The 27,815-nt window shown below is 30.5% G+C and overlaps 3 protein-coding genes across 5 annotated transcripts; 1 reads left to right on the top strand and 2 right to left on the bottom strand.

Annotated features, from left to right (window-relative positions):
• The first annotated feature begins 7,813 nt into the window (after window positions 1–7,813).
• LOC120082016 (DNA-directed RNA polymerase subunit 10-like protein) lies at window positions 7,814–8,990 on the top strand. Its single transcript, XM_039037223.2, has 4 exons — window positions 7,814–8,322; window positions 8,402–8,460; window positions 8,579–8,673; window positions 8,779–8,990. Exons 1-4 carry the CDS (start codon window positions 8,287–8,289, stop codon window positions 8,802–8,804), a joined length of 216 nt encoding a protein of 71 aa, XP_038893151.1. The 5' UTR covers window positions 7,814–8,286; the 3' UTR covers window positions 8,805–8,990.
• Window positions 8,991–13,264: 4,274 nt separating this feature from the next.
• Window positions 13,265–18,141, bottom strand: INO (Plant-specific transcription factor YABBY family protein). 3 transcript variants are annotated; one of them, XM_039037281.2, is made up of 8 exons: window positions 18,004–18,141; window positions 17,033–17,178; window positions 14,686–14,820; window positions 14,438–14,567; window positions 14,289–14,337; window positions 14,057–14,132; window positions 13,897–13,983; window positions 13,265–13,535 (listed from the first exon to the last, which is right to left on the bottom strand). In XM_039037281.2, the coding sequence occupies exons 2-8, from the start codon at window positions 17,129–17,131 to the stop codon at window positions 13,488–13,490; spliced, it is 624 nt and encodes a 207-aa protein (XP_038893209.1). In that variant the 5' UTR covers window positions 17,132–17,178; window positions 18,004–18,141; the 3' UTR covers window positions 13,265–13,487. The 3 variants fall into 3 exon arrangements, with proteins under 3 accessions (XP_038893209.1, XP_090172072.1, XP_038893210.1); XM_090315946.1 differs by lacking the exons at window positions 17,033–17,178; window positions 18,004–18,141 and adding an exon at window positions 14,912–15,870 and having other exon boundaries at window positions 14,686–14,815; XM_039037282.2 differs by lacking the exons at window positions 17,033–17,178; window positions 18,004–18,141 and adding an exon at window positions 14,912–15,868.
• Window positions 18,056–18,948, bottom strand: LOC120082062 (ubiquitin-ribosomal protein eS31 fusion protein). The gene has a single exon (XM_039037283.2). It carries the CDS (start codon window positions 18,769–18,771, stop codon window positions 18,301–18,303), a length of 471 nt encoding a protein of 156 aa, XP_038893211.1. The 5' UTR covers window positions 18,772–18,948; the 3' UTR covers window positions 18,056–18,300.
• Window positions 18,949–27,815: the final 8,867 nt, after the last annotated feature.

The following is a 27,815-nucleotide window of genomic DNA, read 5'->3' on the forward strand; positions in this document are numbered from 1 at the left end:
TGTGACTAAAGAGTTTAGTCAATTATTCACGTATCGTTAGAGCTTCAAGCTACAGGTTCATAAGGTCCACTTAGTAGCTCAATGGATTCAAGTTGAGAATCAGATTTTGGGGTTGATTTGAAGTGTTCAAATTAACAAGAGGATAATTATATATGATATAATTGGTGTGATGTATGAGATACATCGAGTGGAGGAATTAATGTAAATATGATTTACATTAAGTACCATAAAAGTAGAAAAATAATTATGGTTTGTATGTTTCATGAGATGAAATATTAAAACTATAGGTTATAAATATAATGTGATAAGTTGGTTATCATATTTATTTATAATATATTAATATATGATAATTAATTTATTTTTCTCTAATAACTGATTGAGTGGGAGTTTATTGGTGGTTTTATGGTAACTATGAGATAAAAGGAAAATGGTTTTTCTAAAATTAGAAATTACTTCATTCAGAAAGTACTCATGGATAAGTTATCAAGTGAAAGAGTTTCACTAAGCGATAGCATTGAGAGACTACATGATCAGCTAAGCGATCGCTTATCTTTGACTATACGATAGTTAATCAGCTGATCATTGCTACACGATCGAGTGGTTAAGTCTATACGATAGGCTTCCGTTTACTGAACGATCGAGCACATCGTCTATACGATAGACCAGCTTCTTATCTCCCACTTGCTCGATCATCTACTCGATCGTAGACATCCAGTTTCTTCATCAAGCCAAGATCAGACAGAGCCCACAACTCCTGGATTCTCACACTGAGAATACCAAGGTAACCATTTTGGTAGTGTTTTGACTCAGTTCGTGGATCGAGTTAGACTCGATTGGGTGCGAGGAGCTGTTGGTCGTTCATTCTGTTCGTGGTTGTGTTGTTGAAGTTTCTTTCGTTACGTTTGAGTGTTGTTCTTGGACGCTTGTAGATTGTTCGAGGGATTCTTGAAGAATGGTTCTTCAAAAGTATGCATCCTTTATCTCTTGTATCATCTTATAGCATGCTATAATTTCTATTTGTGCATGACCTATTAGTTTTCGTGTTTAGACTGTAATTGTTTGTGTTCAATTCGAATGGAATTTGGAATGATCCCTTCCGCTGCTCATGAAAATCCCCGCGTTTGATTTCCTTCATAAATTAACATCTAAGGGTATCTTGTAGCTTAAATATATATGTAGAGACATACGGGTTGATCATGTTTAAGTGATAACCTAAATGGTTTGTAATGGATAGATAATATTGGATACCTTATCCTGGTGACACTACGAGTATGGTCGCATTGTAGATGTTACAATTATTGTAAAGTGCTACAAATGATCTGATCATGATTATTCATGTGGAGGCATGTGAGCATATTCTATACAAATGAGTTTATATAAGATCGGACAACAAAATGTTTAGTCTCATTATATAACGTCATTCATAATAGAGACTTACATTTCACTAGGATTACCATAGGTAACATGACCTGAATCCTGAGTGAATTATGAACTTCTGTCTATGAAGACAGTCCTTTCATCTGAATGGGTATGAGTGGCCATATTGCCCACTCAACAAGCTTACTATTTTGGGGATTCGTCTGATTTGGGAGTTCGGAATATAGCTACATAAGAAGGAATTCACTCCCTCTCCAATGTCGGAACAAGTAGATAAATTGCTCCCTTAAAAGTTGATTCTAGGACTTGAACAATGTGGCGTCATACCCTCTCTTGGCTCGAGAGGGGTATGATCATAGTTGGACTATGATTTATTGTTCATTAGAGGGATCAATGGTACTTAAGAAGTTAGATGTACCTACAGGGGGAAAACGGTAATTTTAGCCCAGCTGTACTTACGAGCAATATATCTATAGTGCGAAGAGTGCAACCGTCAATTTTTAATGGAGTGCCTGATAGTTAACGGATGGTGAATAATTTGATTAAAGAGTATAATTAATTATTCACATACCATTGGAGTTTCAAGCTATAGGTCCATGAAGCCCCTCGGTAGCTCAACGGGATTAAATGAGAATCAGTTTTTGGATTAATTTGAATTGTTCAAATTAATTGAAGGAATTAATTATATGTGATATAATTAAGTTATTTTAATTATATATGATATAATTACTATAATATATTTGATACATTATAATATAAAGTTTACAAGAGAGAAAATAAATGTTTGAATATGATTCAAATATTAATTATATGAATTGGATTCAATTAAATTTAACATAAATGTGATTTATATTAAAAGTCATTGGTAAGAGAAAATTGAAACTATAAGCTATATTGTATTTGATATAATATAAAAACTATAGATTATATGTGATATGTGATATAACATATAGTTATGTATATATGTATAATAAATTAGTTATTATATGAATTAAATTAAATTAAATTAAATTAAATTAAAAATTTTAAATTAATTAGTTTTTTTATTTTTGAATTATTTGGAAAGAATTAACTTCCCTCCCCAATTTTTTCTCCACCCACATATTATATGGGTGGTTAACAGAGAGAGATGGTTGATCTTTCTCTTTTATGTCAGTGAATTTAGAATATAGAAAAGCTCTGTATTTTTTCTCCGAGAAATTTCTTCCTCTTTTCTCTCAATTATTACTCTCCATCTCAATCCAAAACCACCATAGCACCACACCTCCTGGATTCTCACCCAGAGAATATCGAGATCACCAATTGGTAGTGCCCTTTTTGGAGTCTTCGTGATTTTCACAGGGAAGATGATTTGTGAAGATTTGGTCTTCAAAGGTAAAAGGTTACTGAAACCCTAATTTATTCCTCTTTTTTTTTTAAGCATGTTATATTTCTGAATTAAGTGCATAGGTTATTTTCATATCTGTAAAATTTTGTATTCTGTAAAATTGAGAAGATTGGAACAATCCATCACTTCTGCCCATGGTTCCTTCAATGGGATCCTTCAATTGGTATTAGAGCCAAGTTTAATGACCCAATTTTTTTCAAAATTTTTAGAATAATTTTTACAGTTTTGGTGGGTTATTGCATTCAACTTGTTCATGTGATGTGCTGTATTGAATGGGTTTTGCAATCAATGGATGTTTACGGGATTAGGCAGTATAGATTTCATTGCCTTATTTTACGATTTTGTGTTGTAAAGGCCAATGTTTTAGGGCATAAATAAGCAATCGAGTCTATAATTTAGTCCTCGAGTCGTTCATGTTGTTCCTGGTGTGATCTTATGGAAACGAGGCCAAAATCGGAGGCATTTCGAAGAAGTTCGAAATCGTATAGTGGGCGACTGTACAGTAGCGTCGTGACGCCGTGCCCTAGTGTCACGACACTATAATGCAGAGGACAAAGGTTATTTCCATGGAGTCACGATGCTAGGGCACAACATTCTGACACTCCGAGACAGAGATGATGCACGATCCATTTCCGGTCTAATGCGATTCGTGGTCTGCTGGTTCGGTTCGTTCGTGGTCTCTCCAATTCGAGTTGGTTGGGTTCTTCTAGACCAGTTCATGGCTGGTTTGAGCTGTTTGCGGCCTGGTTTGGATGGTTCAAGACCTGATTCACCTGTTTCAAACCGGATGGATATTTATTTATAATAGTTAGATTTAAATTTTTTTTTCAGGTGTCTAATCCCAGTCCGTTAATTGTTTCTTTATTTTATACATGTGATGTGTGAATTTCATTTATATTTATATACCATAAAGTATGTCATATAGTATAAAATCCCACCATAGGTTATGCATTTAATTTCATGCATCATTTAAGTGTTATAATATATGTATATGCATGATTTAATTAATATAGCATGCCCATGCATCATATAGTATAAAAGTTATAACATATGCATGCATGCATTAGTAGCATATCCATGCATCATTTATATTATAAATGTTATAATATATGGTTCAATGTATGTATGGATATATGCTATTGTATGTTTCATTACTTTATTATATAAATTTTATATATATTAGTAATGAAATGAAATTGCATGAAGCATGACACTACCTTAGATAATTTATAAATGTTATAATTTACCAAAGTATGTCAAAGCATGCAATGTATGATTTTAATTTATTTATTTTGTTTATAATTGTTATAACAAAATGAAATTAGAAATTAAAATCTATAATTAAGAGTTGCATGCAAACTTTAGGTTAAAAATCATCTTTTAAATTTTTTTTAAAATATGATTCATATAGACCTAAGAACATTTTTCTAATGAGATTAGAATTTTAAGTTTAATCTTCTAATTAGTTTAATAGGATTTAATCGATCTTAATTAAAAGATTAAATATTGTAACAAATGTATCTATAAGAGACCTTTTGTCTAAGGCTAGTTCTGTCTAGGCTGGGGTATTCAAGTTGATGGAAACGTAATACCCCTACTTGGGAACTTACTTATAAAAGTGAATTAGATAGATTTGTTACAAGCATGCAAGTTTGATTAAAGTTGATTAAAGTTTGTTAAAGAGTTTAATGAACTTTAATCAAAACTGTTTAACTATCCAAAGACAAGTGATGTTTTTGGACAAATTAAACAATCACTTAGATAAAATAAGTAACCGAATTTTCCCAAGTTAATTAACCCTAGGTAAAACGCTCAGTGGGAGAAAAATGGGGTATATGATAATTCATTTTATCCTCTTCATGTTTCTCCTTAAAAATTCACACAGTGAGATCTATACTCGACCTCGAGGCACCATGGGTGTCTCCTATGGGTGGCAATTGTATAGATCAATATCAAGGTGAATGGAGATAGTGTTTATAGTAAGTGGTAGCGGGACATGTGACAACACATCCCTCAGTCTCTCTCATTAGTTTGAAGTAAAGTTTCATGTATGGCCTCGTGGCACCGTGAATGTCCCCCTAAAGGATGACATTTTTGTATGACGTTTTATTCAAACTCCAACAATGGATAAGGTTGCTTTAGTTTTATGTCCCAATCGGTTTTTCCCTACAGTTTGTTTATTGGGACGAAACTCTAGGACCTAAAATGAGAGGTTACATTTACAAGAATTGTTAAGCGAGTCTAACAAATTCTGGACGAAACAATGGTGACTGATAGTTATATTAACAAGGTGTTGTTATATCTATTGGTTGAGAATGTCTCATTTCAGTGAAGGGGCATTTGATCACCCTATGGTGACTTTTGTTTGCCTCACTGAAACATCATTGTAAAATAGATGTCATTTAGGGTACATTAGATTTTTTTTGGCTAAAATTGATTGTGCCTATTTGTGCCCTTTTTGGAGTGTTCATGATTTTCACAGAGAAAATGATTCGTGAAGATTTGATCTTTAAAGGTAAAAGGTTTCTGAAACCCTAATTTATTCTTTTATTTTTTTAAGCATATTATATTTCTAAATTAAGTGCATAGGTTATTTTTATCTCTGTAAAATTTTGTATTCTGTAAAATTGAGAAGATTGAGACGATCCATCACTTCCGCTCATGGTCCCTTCAAGACCCAGCTGTTATTACGAACAACCAGTGAAGGGTCAACTTACTGGTCATGGTTATTAAGTGGACAGAAATATATCTACAGTAAGAAGAGTGAAACCATCGAGCTATAATGGTGTGTCTCGATGGTTAACGAATATTTGATTAATTCGGATTAAAGAGTTTAATCGATTAATCTTAAATCGTTGGAGCTTATGATTTATAGGTCCATAAGGTCCTCTACTAGCTCGTAAAAGATTGAACCTTGGATTAGAATATTGAGTGAATTTGAAGTGTTCAGAATTGAAATTAGAGTTTGCAATTTGAAATGTTCAAATTCAGTTTTTAGGGTTTGGATAATTATTTTCGATATGATTAACGTTTAATTTTGTTGAAATTATACGTAATTTGAGAGTTTAAATATTTAAATAATGATTTAAATATTGATTACATGAATAGAATTCATATTTGAATTAAGTATTTTATTAATTTAATATTTGATATTAAATTATTATTTAATTAATTAAATATATTAATTATTTAAATAAATCATTTTAATTTATAAAATTCAATTTTAGAATTGAATTTTAGTTTTTTTTTATCTAAATTTATTTTAAGTAAAATTAATTAGATTTAAAAATCAAATAAAAATGAGTTTTAATTGTTGAAAGTGGGTTTACCCCAATTTCAATTAGATAGTGGATTAATCCACATTTTAATACCTATCCCACTCATATAAGTGCTAACTGAAGTTTCAATTAGCTGAATTAGTTAGTGCTTGCATGCTTGAACATGATAAAAGCTTCAATAATATGAGATTGAAGCTTAATGCAAGTGGTTTTTGAGAAAATTTCAGTAAAAATAGTTTTGCTCTCAAGCTCTCTCAAACTCATCACAATCCTTCTTAATTAAGAGTTTCACCATTCAAATCCAAGATTGAGAATAGTAGAAAAGATTCTCTTGGTAGTCTACTGAAGATTTGAAGATCAAATTTGTGGAGATTGCAAAGAATTAAGTGGAAATCATCAAAGGTTGTATTTGTTGAAATCCTTTTCTGATTTAAAACTTGTTTTAGCATGCTTTTGACTCAAATTAAGTATAATTAGAGTGCTTAACGATTCTGTTAGCTTCCGTTTTATGCATCTTTTTTCCATCATTTTATTCTTCTGCATTTTTTTAGCATACTGTAATTTATGTACTAAATGCATGATTGTATGATGTTCTTTTGTAAAATTCTGTATTATGTGAAAATTAGAAAATTTGAAGGATCCACTTTCGCTTATGGACCTTTAACTAGGTTCCTTTAATTGGTATCAGAGTTTTTGATTTTGGTCCCAATTTTTCCAGAATGTTTTTTTACAGTAATGGTGGGATTTAGCATTCTTGATTCATATGATGAATTCTATGTTGAATATGGTTAGCGTTAATGGATGTTTCGAGATTGGGTAGTATAGATTTATCGATTTAATTTACAAAAAAAAAAAAAGAAAATTATAAGGCCCTGTGTTTTTTAGACATTAATTTGCAATCGAGTCTATAATATTTGTTGTTGAGTCATTCGTGAAGTTTCTGACCAAATTTTGGAGATATCGAGGCAAAATTCAGTGAAGTTTTGAAGCAGTACAGTGAGCGACTATATTGCAACGTCGCGACGTTGTGCCCTAGCGTTGCAACTGTAATGCGGTTGACGAAGAAATTCTTCGAAGTGTTGCGACACTAAGGCACGACATCGCGACGCTCCGAGATAGAGAATTCACGCGGTTCAGCTCTGGTTCGCATGTGCTTTGTGATCTGCTAATTCGGTTCGGTTCGTGGGTTCTCCGGTTCAAGGTTTTTGGGTTTATCTAGACCAGTTCGGGGTCTGGTTTAAGGCCTGATTCACCTGTTTCGAACCAGATGGATATTTTTTTAATAATTATTATTTCTATTTCTTTTAGGTGTTCAATCCCGATTCGTTAACTGCTTTTAAATTATGCATGTGATATATATGTCATAATGTATGTCATATAGTATAAAATCTCACCATAAGTTATGCATTTAATTTCATGCATCATGTTATATTATAAATGTTATAATATATCTAGTTGCATGATTTACTTTATAGCATGTTCATGCATCATATAATATAAATCTTATAATATATGCATGCATGCATTAATAACATATCCCTGCATCATTTATATTAGAAGTGTTATAATATATGGTTGAATGTATGTATGGATGATTGTTATTTATTTCATTACCATATTATAATTGTTATATGTTAGTAATGAAATGAGTTGGCATAAAACATGAATCTACCTTAGGTAACTTATAAATGTTATAGATTACTAAGTAGGTCAATAACATGCTATGTATAATTTTAATTTGTTTGAATTAGATAGATTTGTTACAAGCATGCAATGTTTGATTAAAGTTTATTAAAAGTTTATTAAAGTGTTTAATAGACCTTAATCAAAATTATTTAAATCCAAAGCAAGTGTTGTTTTTGAACAAATTAAACAATCACTTAATCAAAATCAATAGCTCGGATTTTCCTAAGTTAATTAATCTTAGGTAAAACACTAAGTGGGAGGAAAATTGGTACATGATATTTCATTTTTCTCTTCACGTTTCTCTCTAAAAATTTAGATCTATACTCGGTCTTGAGGTACCTTGAGTGTCCGCTATGAATGGTGTTTGTATAGATCAGCTTCATTTGCGAATTTTAAAGTTTCAAAGGATTAACCAAACAAAGGGCCCAGTTAGGGCCAAGTTTGTTAGGGTAATGAAAGGGCGGAGTCTAAATTAGTTTCCGAATTGGAAGCCTCCAAATTGGGTTCAAAATATGGTAGAATCGAAATTGCAGACAAGAAGAAGAAAAGAAAAAGAAGATGATAATTCCGGTGCGGTGCTTCACTTGCGGCAAGGTACACTTCAAATTCCGCTTCGAAATTCTTGCCGCTTCTCTGTTTTAAATAAGAAGAATTCTGTATAATTTAATTTCAGGTGATCGGTAACAAATGGGACACTTATCTCGAGCTTCTACAAGCAGACTATCCCGAAGGGTAAGACACGATCTCCATTTCTTCTTCTTCTTCTTCTTCCTTCTCCTCCTCCCTAATTTGTGCCCTAATTTCTGAAACTAAATTGAAAACGTAGTAGCAATTAATTGTGGAAATGCAGGGAGGCATTGGATATGTTAGGGTTAGTACGGTACTGTTGTCGGAGGATGCTTATGACTCATGTGGATCTCATCGAGAAGCTTTTAAACTATAACAGTAATTTGATCTCTTTCTGCAAATTCATAATTCTCTCTTTCTCAAATTTATTCATTAATTTTTATATGTATATGTTAATGTGATTACGATTATTGTTTATTGCAGCCATGGATAAGTCTGAAATCATCTAGCCAATTATGGGGAATTGCCAACACAAGATTTCTGCAATTCATTGATTTAATTTGTTGGAGATTTTTTAGTTTTCTCGCAAAGAGAAACTAACGCGATGAGTTTCTCTTACTATTATTATTATTATTATTATTATTTTACTGACACTTTCTTTAAATAGATTAAATTATAAAAATTTGCTCTGGAAACGTTGTCATACACAAACTATCAAAAATACCCTCACGAGTCACGTCTTAATTTAATATTATTATCGTTTGTTTTATAGGATTTGGAAAAAAGTTCAAATCTCATAGACCTGCAAAAACATATATACATTCATATCCTAACATATCCTAATTTAAATTATCAAATAAAATTGTTTGATTTTTTTTTTCACTCCTACATTGAAATAAAAAACAAACTCTCTATTTTTTTTAACCATGGTCCATTACACTTAAATTCAGTTCCCTATCTTTTTGTTCAATTTTTTAAAATTCCCTTTTTTTTTTTTTTTGGCAATTATTGGTAATTAAAAAATATATCTTATTCCCTATTTTATTTGTTAAATAATAATATTTTCTTTAAATCACATTTTATCTTTTTATATCTAATGTTATATCACATTAATACAATTTGATTTAAAATAAATTCAAAAATTTTATCTATAACTAGCTAGATTTAAAGTCTCATATCCGTGAGGTATCTCCACTCCCTTTTCTTTTGTTTTTTTAGAATTTTGTAATTCTCTCTCCCCAACATTTTTGCTTCCTTTCTTGTGTAGAGATTGTACAAATTCTGTTGTGGCATTCAAATATATTTATTTTCATTTTAAAATTTGTTAATAATACCATATTCTCTTTTCTTTTCTTCTTGTTTAAGAAAATTTTAATGGTTATGTTTTAAGTATATCTTCTAGGTCTAGAAAATATAAATATAAATAAAAATTCAATCTAAACCTAAAATCTAAAAGAGGGTATGAAATAAAATTAAAGAAGTACAATAAAACTATAAATCATGTTAAAAGGGAAAAAAATAAAATTTAAAACTTTAAATCAGGTTAAAAGAAATAAAATAAAAACATCATAAAAATCATATTAAGAAAACAAATATATAAAAAAATCTATATACTATCAAAATCTAAAATCTAAAAGGGATATGAAAAAATAAGTACAATAAAACTCTTGATCACGTTTAGAGGGGAAAATCAAATAAATCACAAAACAAAATTAAAAAAACACAATAAAACTCGTTAAAAAGAAAAAAAAAATCACATAAATCACGTTAAAAGAATAAAAATAAAAAATAAAAAATATGTTTACTATCTAAATCTATGGACACAAAAATATATTTGTGGTAAGAAGAGTTCATGGTCTTTAGTGAATACTGACAAATGCTATGATCCTACAAAAAATATGCGACCTAGGAATTTTCACGATACCATGCTCAATTGGAGGGGTCTATAGTGGCCAAGCACTATGTGATCTTGGGGTGAGTATAAACATCATGCCATCAATCTTCAAACAATTGAGTATTGACACACTCACACCCACGACAAATATTCAGTATATTATTATCATGGATATTTTATGTCATCTTAATTATTGAATATAAAAATTTATTATTAATTATTAATATTTTAATTAATTTATATTTATTTAATTAGTTTTATTAATTAAACAAAACAATTGAAATAATGTTTAATGGAAAAACATTCATTTATTGATATTTTAAATGATTAAATAATTAATCAATATAACAATATATTAAATAAATAAATTTAATTGTAATTATATTACTTGTTTTTTTACCTTGATTAAATAATTATTTAATTTTAATTTCTATGTTCAAATTTGGTAAATCAAACTCATTTATTTAACTTCCTAACATTAATTGTTCTGCAATCGAAGTACATACATTAATTTTCAGACATTTAAATTTTAAATATTTAACATCTATATCCATGAAACAATATTTATGATCCAAACAGTCCCTTCGAGTAGAAACTTTTTAAAATTTTAAATAAAAATTGAGATATGAAATAATGTTGCAGTGACCTATAATGAAAATTTAGAGTACCACATTATTTTAGATCACCACTATATAATTCTAAGTCTTGATTAAAAAAAAAACTAAAGAAATTTTATTCCAATTGTAGTTTTGAAATGGAAAGTATTATAACTTTTGAAAGTATATGGATACTTTTTAATCAAATGACCAAGTTGAAGAATAGTATTTATTATAATTTAGCTTTAATATACTACATTCTTTGTTACTTCGCTACCTCAACATTTCTTTTATTTGAAAATTTTGACCATCTAAGTTTAGAACTTTAATTAATAAAATTATTGTGTCGAAATAAATCAAAATTTAAGGATATTAATTGATATTTCTTTCAAAATAATAAATAGGATATATAAAAATAGTGGTGAATCGCATGTAGAGGTGTTCAAAAAACCTAATGACCCAACTTAAATGAGTTGATAATTCAACTCAAATCGCATGGGTTGGGTTGGGTTCAAATAATGAAGATTTTGTGAGTTGGGTTAGTTCATGGGTTCACCTAAAATAACCAACTCAAGCTTATTGTTAACTTTAATATATATATATATATATATATATATATAAACTTATGATACAGTTATATATACATATATTTATTTAAGTTTTATTTTTCAGATAATTTATTCTCCAATAACTTCTAAAAATAATTTTTTAGCACTTTAGAAAGAAAAAATTCATTATATAAATAGAAATTATGTTTAAATCTTAATTCAATATATGAAAATAATTAAATCAATTTTTTTCGTTTTAACACCTTATTTCTTTTTATAACATAAATTTAAATAAATAACTCATGGGTTTGGTTCATTTTTTAATAATAATTATTTGGGTTGAAGAAATTAACAAACAAAACAATTAAATTTGGTCTAAAAAGTTCTTTAACCCAACCCAATCCACGAACACCCCTAATTGCATATCACATGTTGTGGAAGTATTTTTCAAAATAAATGTATAATTTTTAAAAAATAATAATTATTAATCCTCCACAAACACAACTTCTCTTGGTCACATTCTCAAGTTTAGAAAATATTATCCAATCATAGCTTTAAAAAATATGGTATTGTGGAAACATATAAATAAATGTATTTAAGATCTTCCAAACAAATTCATCTAAGAACAACCAATTCTGAACATTTGACTTGAAATAGAGAAGATTTTCTCTCTTTATTACCAAATTTTTACAATTTCTTGGAGATGGTTTTTTTTTTCTTTTTTCTTTTTAACAAGTGAACTCCATTAATCAACCAAGCTCAAATTTTAATAGCTAGTGGAAATGAGTATTTTTAATGGGCAGTATAAACAAAACAATTTTCATGTTTGAGATATTGCGAGAGCTTTTTGTTTTTGCAAGTATGACAAAAGAAAATAATAAATAATAAATAATAATGTAGACAGCTTTTTAAAAAATGATATTCTATCATTATTACTTTTTTTAAAATAAAAAAAATCGCTTAATATATTTCACATTAGGTATAACACTATATCTAATAATTAAAGAATTAGGTTTATGTATTTTACAATTTGTTCAAAATTTGTTATACTAAGATATTTTCATTGTTTTTTTCGATAAAAAACATCTACAAGCATTTTTATTATAAGTTTTGGGAATATATTCACAAATTCTATTTGCTTGCAATAAAATTGTTGTTATTATGATATGAATGGTATTAGAGAGATACTAGGGATATATTAGTAATTAGCTAAGTAATTGGTTATAGATCTCTACTAGAGAATTGAGAAGGGAAACAATATTTTGAAATATGGAATAGGTCTTGAGAGTATCTCAAGATTAGGGAGGGTCCACATATCTCGAACACCTGGTTTATCTTGTATCTTCGTTATCGTTTATCTTTCTATATATTCGGGGTTTATTATATTATTGAACCAATTTCGAAAATTAATTTTAAAATTTATTGAAAGTACAGAGATTATAATAGAACATTTGTAAGTGTGAAAATTAAAATTGAAAAAACTTAAAAGCACATCAACCAAAATGGTATTTTAACCTAAGAATTATATCGTTTGCATGCATTCCAAGATATGGTGATAAACTTTTTTATCAAGTTTATGACTTAAATACTTTTTCTGTTAACAAATGTTATAACTTATATGAAATAGAGCAATATTTGAGTGTAGTCAATATAGATACCACTATAATTATATACACAAAATATTTTAAAACATTTTTAAAGAAAAATACAATTTATCGTGTGGCAAATTATAATTGGATAACTGTAAGATGAGTGTAGTATAAGCTCAAATATTGTTCAGATGTGCAGCCATAGCCATGTATTGCTTTAAAACTTTTTTTTTCCTCCTTTTTCAATAGTGGAAATGCAAGGAAACTTTGCAACCAGTTGCTTTGTCTTTCCCAAAAGAAAAGCCAAGAGATAAATCTCTTCCCCATGAATTCTCTACAAAGTTTCAACGTTCAAAAGGCTCATTTACTAAAGGAAATACAAACAGACATGAAGAAGATTCCATAAAAATCCAAATTTTCAAGACAGTTAATCAACTGAGAAACTAAAGAACAGAAGAAACTTTCATTCCCAATGGCATCTACCCTTTTTAAGACATCCAAATTTTGAGCCCTTTTTCCCAAATGAAGCAACAAAGCAGACTGATGACTTCACTGAAATGGTGAGTTATGTCAAAAATGAATGCCTTGGGAAACACTTTCCATCCTTGTGGACCTGAAAATTTTTTCAAAACACAAACTCATCATATAATGTGTCACCAAGTCAGTTGCTTAAAATTGCCATAAAAACTGCCCAAATTCTTCAATATTATGAGCTTTGCACTCAATGTTCATACCCTTTTAATGGCAGTCTCATAAATTTGTCTTGGGGTTGTTCAACTTTGAGAAGTTGATTGGCTTTGGAAAAGGAGCAATTTCTCAGATATTATTATGAATGATCATTAGTGTGTTTTGCTTCAAAAGTCAAATTATAATTATTACTGATAAAGATTCATGCAACTTTTTCCATTTTGTGTAATGGGTTTGAAGAGTTAATTGAATATAGTAACTTTTGATCCCAAAGTTAGCATTTTTACCTCAGGAATTTGAGTGTTCCAAGTCCCATTTTCCTCATTACAGCCCATTGTGTCTTCTTTTTCATGAATTGGAGGGAAATTTGCCCACTGAAAAATCAAAATCAGTTTTAGATTAAAAAAACATATTGCTTTTAATTAGATACTGAAGAATGTTGCTTACATTTTTTGCTGCTGTTCTAAAGGCTTCCTTGTGAGTCATTTCAGGATTTTGAGCTTTGAGTCTTCTGATTTCATCCCTGTCCCAAACAGAAACAGATTAGATTGAGAACTTCTTTTTAGAAGAAACACTCCTAAAAGTGCTTCTTGAAGTATTTTCACTCAAAAGTAATCTCTTAAAGAATCATCAGACTCATTAAAAGAACAGTATGAAGTATGAAACTTTGATATCTTACTTGATGAAACAGTTGTATGCTGATGGAGCACGCTGTCTTTTCTCAGGAGCTTCAAATGATAATTCAATGAAACAAAATTTACAAAGTTAAAACTTTTCATATTTGATCATTTTATTGTTGCAAGTCTAATTGCTTGCTAATGTTCTTACGCTTGTTTACAAAAGGAGGTGTCACAGGAATCAAGCCTTCTTCAACTTCATACTCAGAAAATTTCAATTTTGATCTTTTGAAACTGTCAAAGAACTTCCCCGAATTCATTTCTCTACAAGCTTCTTTAGGCTGAAAGAACAAAGGGAAGCAAAACAAAAGAAAATTTTTAACTTTAACAGCAAAGAAAATAATGAACATTGAATCAGAATTCAAGAAGAGAGAATGGAAAGAAAAAATCTCCAAATACCACATTGCAAGATAAAGAAGACAGAAAATGAAGAGGAACCAAATTGGCTTTCATCATGTTAACAGAAAGGAGGCTCGAGCAGTGGCCACACGTCACAGTCACCGCCGTCGACAAGCTGCTACACGGAACGCTAACCTACGTTTGAAGGCGAAAGTAAAGACCAAAAAACATGGAGAATCATTCACATGGATTGAAAGTCAATAACAATGAGAAGAACACAACTTACCAACAAAATGGTGGTACAGATTCCACATTGCACATAACAAATCTTTTCAGGCAATTCAAAGAGATTGTTCATTGTTTTATTGTAACAAAAAACAAACAAATCACAGTGTGTTTGTAGGGTTGAAGGATAGAGAAGAGATGTAAGAAAGCAAAGTCCAAATTTATAGCAGATATGTTGTGAGATTGAAATGTTATGAAGGAGTTTGGCATTAAAGTTTAAATGTAAGGAGTTGTTAAATGCTGAAAAAAACTTGGGAAGAGTTTTGGGAAGTTGGGTTCAGAGTTCAAAGTTCAATGAAGTGGGATGAGTGGTACTTGTTTGTTTCATCTGTCATTTTTTCTCCTTCAATTTTTCCAACCAACAGCTGCAGAAGAGATTGGTGTGTTTTTACTGATGAAAGTGAAAGTGCACAGAGTTTTTACCATGATGTCTGGTTGGAATACTTATTGCTTTGCAATTGGGAAAACAGGCATTTTAGAATCTCTGTCTTTCTCCAACTGTAAAGGGTTAAAATGGTGGTAATCAATCCCTCTTACACCATTTTCCTCATTCCATTGGCTTACATACTGCTTATCATAGTAGATTATGCTACTAATCTACTAGTTATTCTACTTTTTATTCATTCAATTACATTTCTCTACTATGACATCTCTGCTTCTCAAAATAAGTTCATTTTGAAAACTAAGACAATGGGAGACTCTCTCTCCTCTCCTTTTATCTCTTAGGCTCCATCAATTTGCTCGACAACCATTTGATTTTTAGAAAAAAATAAAGGGAATAACACATTTTTAGTTATTAGATTTTGACTCTAGTTTCTATTTTGTCTCGTATTTAATTTTGTTTCAATTTAGTCACTAAATTTCAAAATATTATAATTTTACCCTTGAGATTTGAATTTTGTTTCAATTTGATCTTTAAATTCCAAGATTTTATATTTTTAACCTTAATTTTTCATTAAATTCTCATTGCCGATCATTGACGTTAATTTCTATTCATTAATTAAAAATAATTATGAAATGAAATTCTAAATTTAGTTTTAAAAGTGATAAAGACAGTAAACCTCAATTAATCATAATTCTTTTATCGATTTTTAATCTATAACCAAATTCAAAACTTACTAAATATGTAACATTTTGAAACCTATTAAGAGATTCAAAATTAAAAATAACAACAATAATAATAAACCTGTAAACATCTAAGTAACTTTAACTTTTTGTTTGTTATCTATTTTCTATGAATGTTCTAAACAAACAAGTCAAGTTTTGAAAACTCAAAAAATAATTTTAAAAAACTCATTTCATTTTTAAAATTTGACTAAGAATCCAACTCTATTACCTAAAAACGACAAACTATAGTAAGAAATTAATATATATATATATATATATATTATAAAAAATTAATTTTCAAAAACTATAAACCAAATGGTTTGTCCCAAACTTTTCTGAAAGGTTGTCTAAGAATTTAAAAACCATCGCATAAAGAGCAGAGCCACACGATCAACGTTTATTTGTATTATAGCAGCTTCTAACTTCACCTTTCTTTTTACATTTGCTTTATACATATGACATAAGACATAAGAAAACACATTTTTCTTACCATACTTCTAAAATGATGATTCTACAAAAAATTTAAAAAAATGTTTATTTGTGCATGAATTAGGTTACCAACATTCACATTAGAAATGAGGTTACAGGATAAAGCGTAAGGTTTGGATAGGTCGAAATAAGATTCCATGCTCTGTGGGTAGAGTAGGCTAAGAATAATTCTCTTATTGTAACTTAAAAAGCATCGAGAAAGTGTTGCAAGTGTCATCATAGGAGCATAAAACATGACAATTTCTGCATTGGGATTTTACTCCATCCATTCAAAATCGAAACCAGAGATTAAGCAAAGCAATTCATAAACATCCCCATACCAGTCCCATAGCTGGACAAATCATATAGACGTTTAAACCAAATCTCATGGCACATTGTAAGGTAGTAATCCAAAATTAAAGAACGATCAAACCACATATCAAAACATGCGAAGTTTAAAAACCAGATTCCAAAAGATCAAAGATCAAAGAAACAGTAAGTTCATAAACAAGCCTATCATAAGATCAAAGAAAACACCAACACGTACCGATTGAGCATTTACCACATCAGTTTCAGTAAGCAAACGGGATAGAATGCATGTGTGTCGGTGTATTGAACAAAAGTAAATGATCACCCCCCAAACCATTTCACAAATAGATCACTTTTTACTCACGACTCAAAACAGAACAGAAACTGCAATTCAAAAATTCAAGACATCATAAACTGCAATAACCCGAAAACCAAAACAATTATACAAAAGAGGGATGCAAGTTATAACTTGACTCCATCAACGATAAATAATGAAAGAAAAAGGAATTAATATTAAGATATCTTGTTTTGCCAAAGAAATCAACACCAGAACATCGGTATTACCGATATCATACAAACAATTTGTTTACAGTTCTTAAATAATAGTTATGGAGCAAACAAATTATACAGATAATCACGTTCACGGACCTTAATTGAACTCAGATAAACCTAAACCACTGTTAGGGCAGTACACAGCTAAACCAAGAATCTCATCAAACATTAATTAGTCAGCAAAGAAACAAAAGAGGGAAACTTAGCAATTTATTAACTTTGTACCCAATTAAAACAATGGTAACTAAAAGAGTTCTGTCCAAACATGTTTAGCTAATGCTATGGTTCTTGAAGCAGGAGGAGTTGTTTTAATAAGTAAAAAACGTTAATACCTGGGATTTTGGAAGACTACCATTATTCAAATATTTCTTCAAATGAGATTTAAGAAGACAATACTTTAACCATAGAACATAGAATATACAAATGAACTACAATAAAATATAATATAGAACATGAAACATACAATATCATATTCAAGTATTGCTTCAAACTATAGAACATACATGAAATGATTACTTAATCCTGGATACATAATAATAGGAACCACAAGAGGGAATATAGAACATAAATGGTCTTTCATGAATGAAAATACACATAAAAGCAGAGAATATGAATAAAAATACGCCAGATCTAAGCACTATCAAATCAGAAACTCACCAATGGTACAGAATATAAAAGGAAGTAGACTCCTCAGCGCAAAAATATATGGTTTCCTAGAAGCACATAATCTATTAAACCATAAACCAAAATTTAACAGTTATTTCAAGGATAATAATCTCAAAAACACTGGCTAAGTATGTGGATCTTAACGAACACGATAATAAATCGACATTAAGAAAACAAAATCCATGTCAAGAACTAAACTCCACAAGCTGGAGCAGCAATTCTAGATAAATTCAACGACATAAAACATTTAGATAAAACGAAAACATGATGAAAAACAACAGATAAAACCTAATCACCACCAGCTTTGTTGTAAACGTAGGTCAATCCACATTTCCCGCAGTAGTGGCGGTCAAAGTGGTTGGCCATAAAAGTTCCAGCGCCGCACTCGGCGTTAGGGCACTCCTTCCTAAGCCTCTGCACCTTTCCAGAGTCATCGACCTTGTAGAACTGGAGGACGGCGAGCTTGACCTTCTTATGCTTGTGCTTGATCTTCTTAGGTTTGGTGTAGGTCTTCTTCTTACGCTTCTTGGCGCCTCCCCTGAGACGAAGCACAAGGTGGAGAGTGGATTCCTTCTGGATGTTGTAGTCGGCAAGGGTTCGGCCGTCCTCAAGCTGCTTTCCGGCGAAAATCAAACGCTGCTGGTCCGGGGGGATTCCCTCCTTGTCCTGGATCTTGGCCTTGACATTGTCGATGGTGTCGGAGCTCTCGACTTCGAGAGTGATGGTCTTACCCGTTAGAGTTTTCACGAAGATCTGCATGGTTGAGAGGCTTGGTTGCAGAGGCACACGGCCGAATTGGAATAACAAGGGTTTGGGGAGAAGAATGGTTTACTTTTATAGCTAGGTCGTGTCCATCTAGGGTTTCCGTTCCGGAATCGTTTTTCTTTTTTTCTTTTTCTTTTTCTTTTTTTTTAGTTGAATAATATTATATAATCATGTATTTTAATTTTGAAGCCAAAACTTTTATAATATTTACGTTTTATTTCCTAAGGGTTTGGTTTCTAGTTTCATAATTTTAAATTTTGGTTTTTTTTAGAGAGTTTGAAATATAAACTTATAATATATACTTCTACCCATATTGAGAAATTAGAAAAGAAAAATTTTATGTCTGTTTGATAACTATTTTGTTTTTAAAATTAAGCCTATAAATATTATTTCTACTTTCAAATTTCTTTGTTTGTTATCTACTTTTTATCAATGGTTTAAAAAATAAGCTAAATTTTGAGAACTAAAAAAATAGCTTTCAAAAAGTTATTTTTGTTTTTAGAATTTAGCTAAAAATTCAACCATTGAACTTTAAAAAAAAAATATGCAAGTCATTGTAAGAAATGTGGATGAAATAGACTTAAATTTAAAAAATAAAACAAAAAAAACCAAATAATTGGAGAAATTTCTACTTCCACTACAACCACAATTTAGAAGTTCTCTAACAAACTTGTGTATAAAAACTCAAATCAAATTATAATATGGGACAAACTACTACCTTTTTCTCGCAATAGTTTTACTTTTTTACTATGGCGAAAAGTCCCTAGTCATTTCCAACTGGTGAATCTATCTAACCTATAGAAATTGTTAAATCTTGTATATTTTAGGTGTTCGAGCAAATTATATACGGACATTTTTAAGTATTCAAATAGAAATTTAAATGATCATTTTCCTCCTAGTGTTGTATGGGCTTGGTAGGCTTGTTAGGCTTGGTTTTTTGCGGATTTGTTCCTTAGACATGGGTTCGTTTGGGCTTTTTGGACCCAAACTTATTTGATTTGGACCTAGTTAAGTGTTTATTCCCAAACGTTCAATCGCGAGGATTCTGTGCTCTTTTTTATTATTATTGTGTTAAAATTTAAAATAAAAAAATGGTCCATAGTTTTGGATTTAATTTTTATTTGATTATGAAATTTCAAAATATTATAATTCTTAATTTTTGACTTTGATTTCAATTTATTCTATATATTTTAGAATGTTGACATTTTACCCTTAAAGTTTAAGTTTTGTTTCAATTTGATCCATAGATCTCAAGACAAGTAAGTTTAACTTCGATCTTTTATTAAATACTTGTTGTTGAATGAAAAAATTTGACTAATCACAAGTTGATGTGTTATTACAATAAAAGCCAATTACATTAAAATTTAGGTCCAATTAAGATTTATAGTGTCCCTGAATTAAAAATTAGAGACAAATAAACGGTAAACTAAAAAAATGGCTCATGTATTCTCTTTGACCATCTAATCATGAGATAGGCTTGTCGAAATAAACGGTGATTAAGTCTAGATCACGATCGATTGATTTGAATAGTGCCTGAATGGGCTTAAATTATAAATTGGATCAATCGATTAATTAAAGTCGCTCGAATACAAAGTCCAATACAGTTTGAGCACATTGTGAAATTTTGGACCAAATAAGATATTGGCCACAAGAGCAACTGGGCTCATGCCCATGGAAACTCTATAAATAGAGGTCGATGATTAAAAGAATTGAAGGCAGCAGCTCTTAAGCTCTCAATTTCTCTAGCTCTGAAGTCGGAGACCGAAGCTCTCAAACTGACCAAACTCTAAAGACTTAATCTCCAAAACTCTAAATATCCAAGTACTAAAGTAATTTGAAGTACACAATTCTCTTAAAGCTTTGAAGATCAAAAGACTAAAACTCTGAAGTTTTAAATAGTGTAACTCTTCTGAAGATCTAAAGACCTAAGCTCCAAAGATCAACTTTTGTTCTCCTGAAGATCTAAAAAGTAGAGCTTAATAGATTATCATAAAATTAGAAGACTTACCGAAGCTACTTAATTAAAAAACTCCGTAGACGATCTAAAGCAGAAGTCAAAGACTCCAAAGAAAATCCATAGAGAATTTAGAATGAGAAACACTTTTTAAACTCTTGAGAACAAAGATGCAGACCCCTCGAGACTAATCAACATTGAAAACAAGTTGCAAAGTCTTCGAGATAAATCTACGTTCGGGAACAAATTTCTAAGTCCTAAAGACAAATCAATATTGAGAACGAGTTGCAAAGCCCTCAAGATAAGTTTACCTTTTAAGAGTCGAAGGTCAAATATTAAAGATTATATTCAATATACTTACATTAATACAAATACAAAGTTCAAATTTTATGTATCAAATTTCTTCGAAAATATCTTCGAACACTCACTTCCATTCTTTAGTTTTAATGTCTATTAACTTGTTTAAACCAATTATAATGCATTCATTTTCTTTTCTTTTTCATCAATATTCAAATTAATTTAAAACTTTTATTTCATAGGTATGCTAAATTAATTAATAAACATTGACGATAAATATTGAAAGTGGGTATTTAGTGAAAAATTGACGTTGAAAGTGTAAATCTTAAGATCTATGAACTAAATTGAAACAAAACTCATACCTCAAAAGTAATTAAGAGTACAATATTTTGAAACCTATGGACTAAGTTATATTTACAAACGATAAACCTAGATTATAACTTTCTCCTAACCATACGGACTAAATTTGCAATCTTACCTAACTTTTTTAGCTTTCAATTGCACTAAATTGTAATATAGACTCTATTAGAAATTGTGTGTTGACAATATTTGTTTAAGTCGGGCAGATGTCTCTCAAGTTGTCTCTACGTTCTGTATATTTAACAAAGGATTTTTTTCCTTCTAAAAATGCAGATTCTGCAAAATATTTTCCTTATGTGGAAAATTTTATCTGCAAGATTTTTGTAAATCTCCTACCTTCTCCATGCACGACTATTTTGGAATCTAGGATTGATCTTCTACGTGTCTGTTGTGCATATTTAAAGGGTTATTATCTGGTCTTCTCGGTTGGCCATTTTCACAGAGAATATTGAGTGTCATTGTCCTGTGAAGTATTCTGTCACAAGTGTTGTATTGATCTTTGAAGAGGACAAAGATCATATTGCTATAAGGCTGAAGACTTACTCAAAGTTGTTGTGTGCTTCATCAGTAGACTTCTTGAAAATGAATTCTGAAGCTTAGGGGGGAGTCTAAGCTAAACAAATGCAGTGGTCTTCACTTGAGAGAGGAAGATAAAAATCAAGTGAGAAGGAGTTTCAGACTTAAGGGGAGCTTGAGTCTTATCGAGAGACAATCTCGATCTTAGGGGGAGCCTGAGAAGTTCTTCACTTATAATAATACGTAGGGGGAGCCTAAGTCACCAAGAGAGGAAGTCTCATAGTTAAGGGGAACCTAGGTGGAAGGTTGAGTGATTAAGCTCTATGGGGGTCAATGTAATCATGCTTGTTGGGTTGTATGTCCTAAAACTTGCCGTTTGTAAAATTAAACATATTCTATTTGCATTAAAGATGTTATTGAGGTTTATTCAACAAAATTGTTATTGAATATGTAAATTGTACTTGTAAAAAGTAAATCCAATAAATTAACGAATAACATGAACACTTGAATATGAAGACATAAAGAGGATTAGGTTTGGGTATATAGCTAAAACGGTCTATAAGTATAAAAATAGAGTTAGGTACCTTATCCTGGGGACACTATGGATACAACCCGCTTTGTATTTGATACAAACGATGTGATCTCGAAATCGTTCATGTGGAGATATGTGAGTGGGGGCATCCTATGCAAAAAATGTTTGCATAAGACCAGACCACGAAATAGTCATTTTTTCTTTATAACGTCATTTACTGTTAAAACTGACTATTTCAATTTAATGACCTAAGGTAATTCGATCTCAATCATGAGCTAACTATGAACTCCAGTTTATTCGAGATTATCCTTTAATCTACATGGGTAAGAATGGCTCAACAACGCCGCTCAATAAACCTCCCATTTTAGGGATAAGATCGGGTAGATAGCTGGGGACATAGTCCTGTAAGACGGAACTCACTCCTACCCATACTAGGGTTAGTAGATAAGTTGTTCACTTAAGTACTGACCCCTAGTCTTAAACAATAGATCTCTCCCTCTTTATGGATGAGAGGGACTCGATTTATTGATAGGACCATAAACCAATTGTTTATTGGATCAATGAAAACTTAAAGAGCAAGATGTATTACAGGGATAAAATGGTTTTTTTTTTTTACCCAGTTGTTAATACGAACAACTTGTAAATGATTGACTTACTAATCATGATTAAATTAAGTGGACAAAAATATATTTACAGTAAGGAGAGTGCAGCTATTGGACTTTAGTGGAGTGACCTGGTAGTTAACAAATGTTGATTAATTCGATTTAAAAAATTTAGCCAACTAATCTCGGATCGTTGGAGCTCATGATCTGTATGTTCATTAGGTCCTCTACTAGCTCACAAACGAACTAAACCTTTGAATAGCGTGGTGAGAGAATTTCAAACGTTCAAATTCCTTCTAAGAAAATTATTAATTATATATGATATAATTAAAACATTTAATGTTTGAGTTAAACGAAATTGGAGAAGTAGAAAACATTTAAATATGATTTAAATATTACATGAATAGGGATTCATGTTTTTGAAATTTGTGTGTTATTTAATTTAATATTTTGATATTAAATTAATTAAATTGTTTAATTAATTATTTAGAATTAATTTATTTAAAATATTAATTTTTGAGTTAATATTTTATGTAATTAGTATTAAAAATTTGAAATTTATTCAAATTAAATTTATTTGAATTTTATGTTAAAATTCATTTAAAATTAAAATTAGTTCCCACTTCTTCCAGTCCACCTTACACCACACAAATCCACTTCTCAAAATTGGTTTAAGTGTCATTACCTCATGGAAGAAGGTTGCATGAAGAAGAAAAAATATAGACCAATACTAGCAATTAATGGTTTAAGATTTGTTTTAACAGAGAAATGTCCTCCCTCTTCCTGCAAACCAAAGAATTTAGAATACATATGACAGATGGATTAAGGCAAATAAAAAGGCCCTAATCCATATCTTAGCAAATATATCATATATACTGGCTAAGAAATTTGAGAACATGGTTTCTGCTAAAGAGATCATGGATTCGTTACAGACGTTGTTTGGACAAGCTGTTATAAATGATATTCTCAAAAAAGTTTATAACTATGACATAAAAGATAAAACCTCTGTTAATGAAATTCTAGATATTTTAAAAGTAATAAACACGAATGTCATAAATGAGGAAACTAAGAAAACACAACAAAGTAAATATGATTTACTTGTCACTGAGACATGTTTAGTGGAAAGTGATAAATTGACCTGGATATTAGATTCAAGTGTCGCTAATAATATTTACGCTTTTGCTCAGGAAACTAGTTTTTGGAGATAACTTTCAGAAGGCCATGCAACCTTTAAAATGGGGACCGAATGTTGGGGTTAATGCCCTAAATCTCATGGGTCTTGTAGTTTGTAATTGTAATGTACAAACATTTTATTTATTTAATAAAAATATAAGATTTTTTATTCGATATTTAGTAGCATTAACCCACAAACCATTAAACTAACATCCAAAGTTATTATCTGTAGCTTAAACATGTATGTAGAGACATATAGGTGAATTTGTTTAAGTGAAAACCTAAATGGTCTGTAGTAGATGGATAAGGTTGGATACCTTATCCTGGTGACACTACGAACACTTCTCGCTTTGTAGATGTTATAATTATTGTAAAGTGCTACAAATGATTTGATCCTGATCGTTCATGTAAAGACATGTAAGCGGGGGTGCTCTATACAAACGAGTTTGTATAAGACCAGACCACGAAATGACTAATCTTATTATATAACGCCATTAATAATAGAGACTCACATTTCACCAGGATGACCATAGGTGACGTAACCTGGATCCTGAGTGAGTTGTGAACTTCTGCCTATGAATGCGGTCATTTGATTTGTATGGGTGAGAGTGGTCAGATCGTCGACTCAATAAGCCTACCATTTTAAGGTTTCGTCTGATTGAGAAGCTGGGAACACAGCTACACAAGACGAAATCCACTCCTTCTCCAACATTGAGGAAAGTAGATAAATTGCTCCCTTAAGGGCTGATTCCGAGGCTTTAATAACGTGGTGCCACACTCTCTCTTAACTCGAAAGAGATTTGGTCATAATTGGACTATGACTTATTGTTCATTATATGGATCAATGGTACTTAAGGAGTTAAATGTAACTATAGGGGGGAAACAGTAATTTTGGCCTAATTGTACTTATGAGCAATTTGTGAAGGATCATTGTACTGTTGACTGGTTATATCCAATGGACACAGAAATATATCTATAGTGTGAAGAGTGCAACTACCGGCTTTTAGTGGAGTGCCCAGGGTTAATGGATGTTGAATAATATAATTAAAGAAGTTTAATTAATTATTCATGTTGGGTTTTATGTCCTAAAATTTTGTAAAACGATAAACATTTTCTATAGTCAATAAACTTATTATTGATTTTATAAATTATATACGTGAAAGTCTAAATCTAATAAAATAAGACCCATGACTATTACATGAGTACTTAAACTTTATGTGGAGACATAAGAGTGGATCAGATTCGAGTAAATAGTCAAAATGATCTATAGTATATGAATAAGGTTAAGTACCTTATTCTGGTAACACTATTGGATGCGACCTACTCTGTAGTTGTTACAAAGAGTTGTAAAATACTATATACGAAGTGATCATAATTTGTACATGTTATGACATGAGGAGTGGGGACGTCCTATGCAATGAGTTTACATAAGATCGAACCAAGAAATAAGTCATTCTTACTTTATAACATTTTTTACTGTATAAGACTGACTATTTCATTTAGATGACCTAGGTAACTCAATCTTAATCCTGAGCTAACTATGGACTCCTGTTAGTTTGAGATTATCCTTAGATTTGCATAGTGAGGGTCGGCTCAACAGCGCCGGCTCAATAAGTCTCCCATTTCAGGGATAAGACTGAATAGATAGCTGGGAACATAAGGTACAAGATGGAATTCATGCCTACCCGATTTAGGGATAGAAGAAATGTTGTTCTCTCAAGTACTGAATCCAGGTCTTGAATAAGGGGCCTCACTCTCTCATTAGGCTGAGAGAGTTTTGGTTTAGTGATTGGATCACAAACAAGTTGTTTATTAGAGAATCAGTAGGAACTTGAGAAACAAGACATAGTCTCGAGGGTAAAACATATATTTGACCCAACCGTTATTACGAACAACCTATAAAGGGTCGACTTACTAATTATGGTTAAATTATGTGGACATAATATATCTTCAGTGAGAGAGTGCAACTATGGGCTTTAGTGGAGTGACCTATTAGTTAACGAATGTAGGTTAATTTGGTCTAATGAGTTTAGCCAATTAATCTCGGATCGTTGGAGCCTATGATCGGTAGGTCCGTGAGGTCCTCCTACTAGCTCGTAAATAGATTAGCTTTATAGTAGCGTGATAAGTTAATTTGAAACGTTCAAATTAGAATTAAGGGAATTAGTAATTATATGAGATATAATTACGTGTTTAATTTTAAGAATTAAACAGAATAGGAGAATTAATATTTAAATATGATTTAAATATATGAAGGTGGATTTGTATAAAAATTAATTTAATATTTGATATTAAATTAACTAGAATTATTTAAATTGTTTAAATAATTATTTATTAATTTTATTAGAAAATTAATTTATGAAATTAATTTTGTAAAATTAATAATTTTTCCAATTTCATAAATGAAATTGATTTTTGAAATCAACTTTGGAAAAGTTGAAAGATACACAAAAATGGAAAGCTGGATTTTTCCATTACACCTTCATTAGTTGCTCACACAAAATCCATTCTTTTGGCTTTAATTACTCTAAGCATGAGCTGCATCTCATGCAGCTATCTTCCTTGCATGATGGTATGCAATATATTGAAGAGTTTAGAATGAATTTAAGGCATCAATCAATAGAATTTTAGTTGAAAATTCATGGTGAAGAAGGTGTTCTTCAATTAGATTGCTGCTGTGAGCTCTTCTCAAAATTCCCTTGATTCGAACTTGTTTTGAGGCCCACGACTCAATCTAGAGCACCAAGAGAATAGTGGAGAAGATTTTAAGATGGTCTACAACAAGATTTGGAGAAGTTTGCAGTTGGAGATAAAGCTTTGAAGAAGTTCTTCAAATGTATGTCTTGAAATCCACTGGTTTTTGCAAAAGCATGCTTTATATTCTGCCAAAATTAATAAATTAGAATGCTTAATGATTCTTGTTGCTTCCACTGTTGCTAATACAATCCTACAATTCAAGTACCATTAGAGCTTCAAGCTACAGATTTAAAAGGTCCCCTTTGTAGCTCAACAAAGATTAAATGATAATCAATTTTGGATTAATTTGAATTGTTCAAATTAATTGAGGGAATTAATTATACGTAATATAATTAATTTAATTTAATTATATATGATATAATTATTATAATATATTTGATACATTATAAAGTTTATTTGAGAAGAAATAAATATTTGAATATGATTCAAATATTAATTATGTTAATTGGATTCATATAATTAAATTTAATATAAATGAAATTTATATTAAATATCGTTGTTAAGAGAATTAAAACTATAGGTTATATTGTATGTGATACGATATTAAACCATAGGTTATTTGTTATATATGTTATAACATATAGTTATACACATGCACGCACACACACGCACATCGCGTTTAAACGCCCCAAAAACATGGGCCCATATAAACCAAATTTGTAAAATGAAAGTGATAAATCTATACTGTTCAATCTCGAAAATATCCAATAATCGCAAAACAATACATTCCACATAACATCCATCATATGAATTACATAATGCAAAATCCCACTAGAATACTATAAACTTAATCCGAAATTTTGGAAAAATTTGGGGCAAAAACTTGTCTCTAATACAAATTGAAGGA

The sequence above is a fragment of the Benincasa hispida genome, chromosome 7, assembly GCF_027475165.1.
Source record: "Benincasa hispida cultivar pf3 chromosome 7, pf3_genome.v1.1, whole genome shotgun sequence".
Taxonomy (NCBI): Eukaryota; Viridiplantae; Streptophyta; class Magnoliopsida; order Cucurbitales; family Cucurbitaceae; genus Benincasa; species Benincasa hispida.

Bases quoted from the DNA above. Each gene is read 5' to 3' on its own strand.
- LOC120082016 (XM_039037223.2), top strand. From the start codon at position 8,287: ATGATAATTCCGGTGCGGTGCTTCACTTGCGGCAAG. The intron at 8,461-8,578 runs GTAAGACACGAT...GTGGAAATGCAG, and splicing joins CAAGCAGACTATCCCGAAGG to GGAGGCATTGGATATGTTAG. The intron at 8,674-8,778 runs GTAATTTGATCT...TGTTTATTGCAG, and splicing joins GAAGCTTTTAAACTATAACA to CCATGGATAAGTCTGAAATC.
- INO (XM_039037281.2), bottom strand. From the start codon at position 17,131: ATGGTTTGGGGGGTGATCATTTACTTTTGTTCAATACACCGACACACA. The intron at 14,821-17,032 runs GTACGTGTTGGT...CTTCAAACGTAG, and splicing joins ATGTGGTAAATGCTCAATCG to GTTAGCGTTCCGTGTAGCAG. The intron at 14,568-14,685 runs GTATTTGGAGAT...TTGTTCTTTCAG, and splicing joins CTTCTTTATCTTGCAATGTG to CCTAAAGAAGCTTGTAGAGA.
- LOC120082062 (XM_039037283.2), bottom strand. From the start codon at position 18,771: ATGCAGATCTTCGTGAAAACTCTAACGGGTAAGACCATCACTCTCGAA.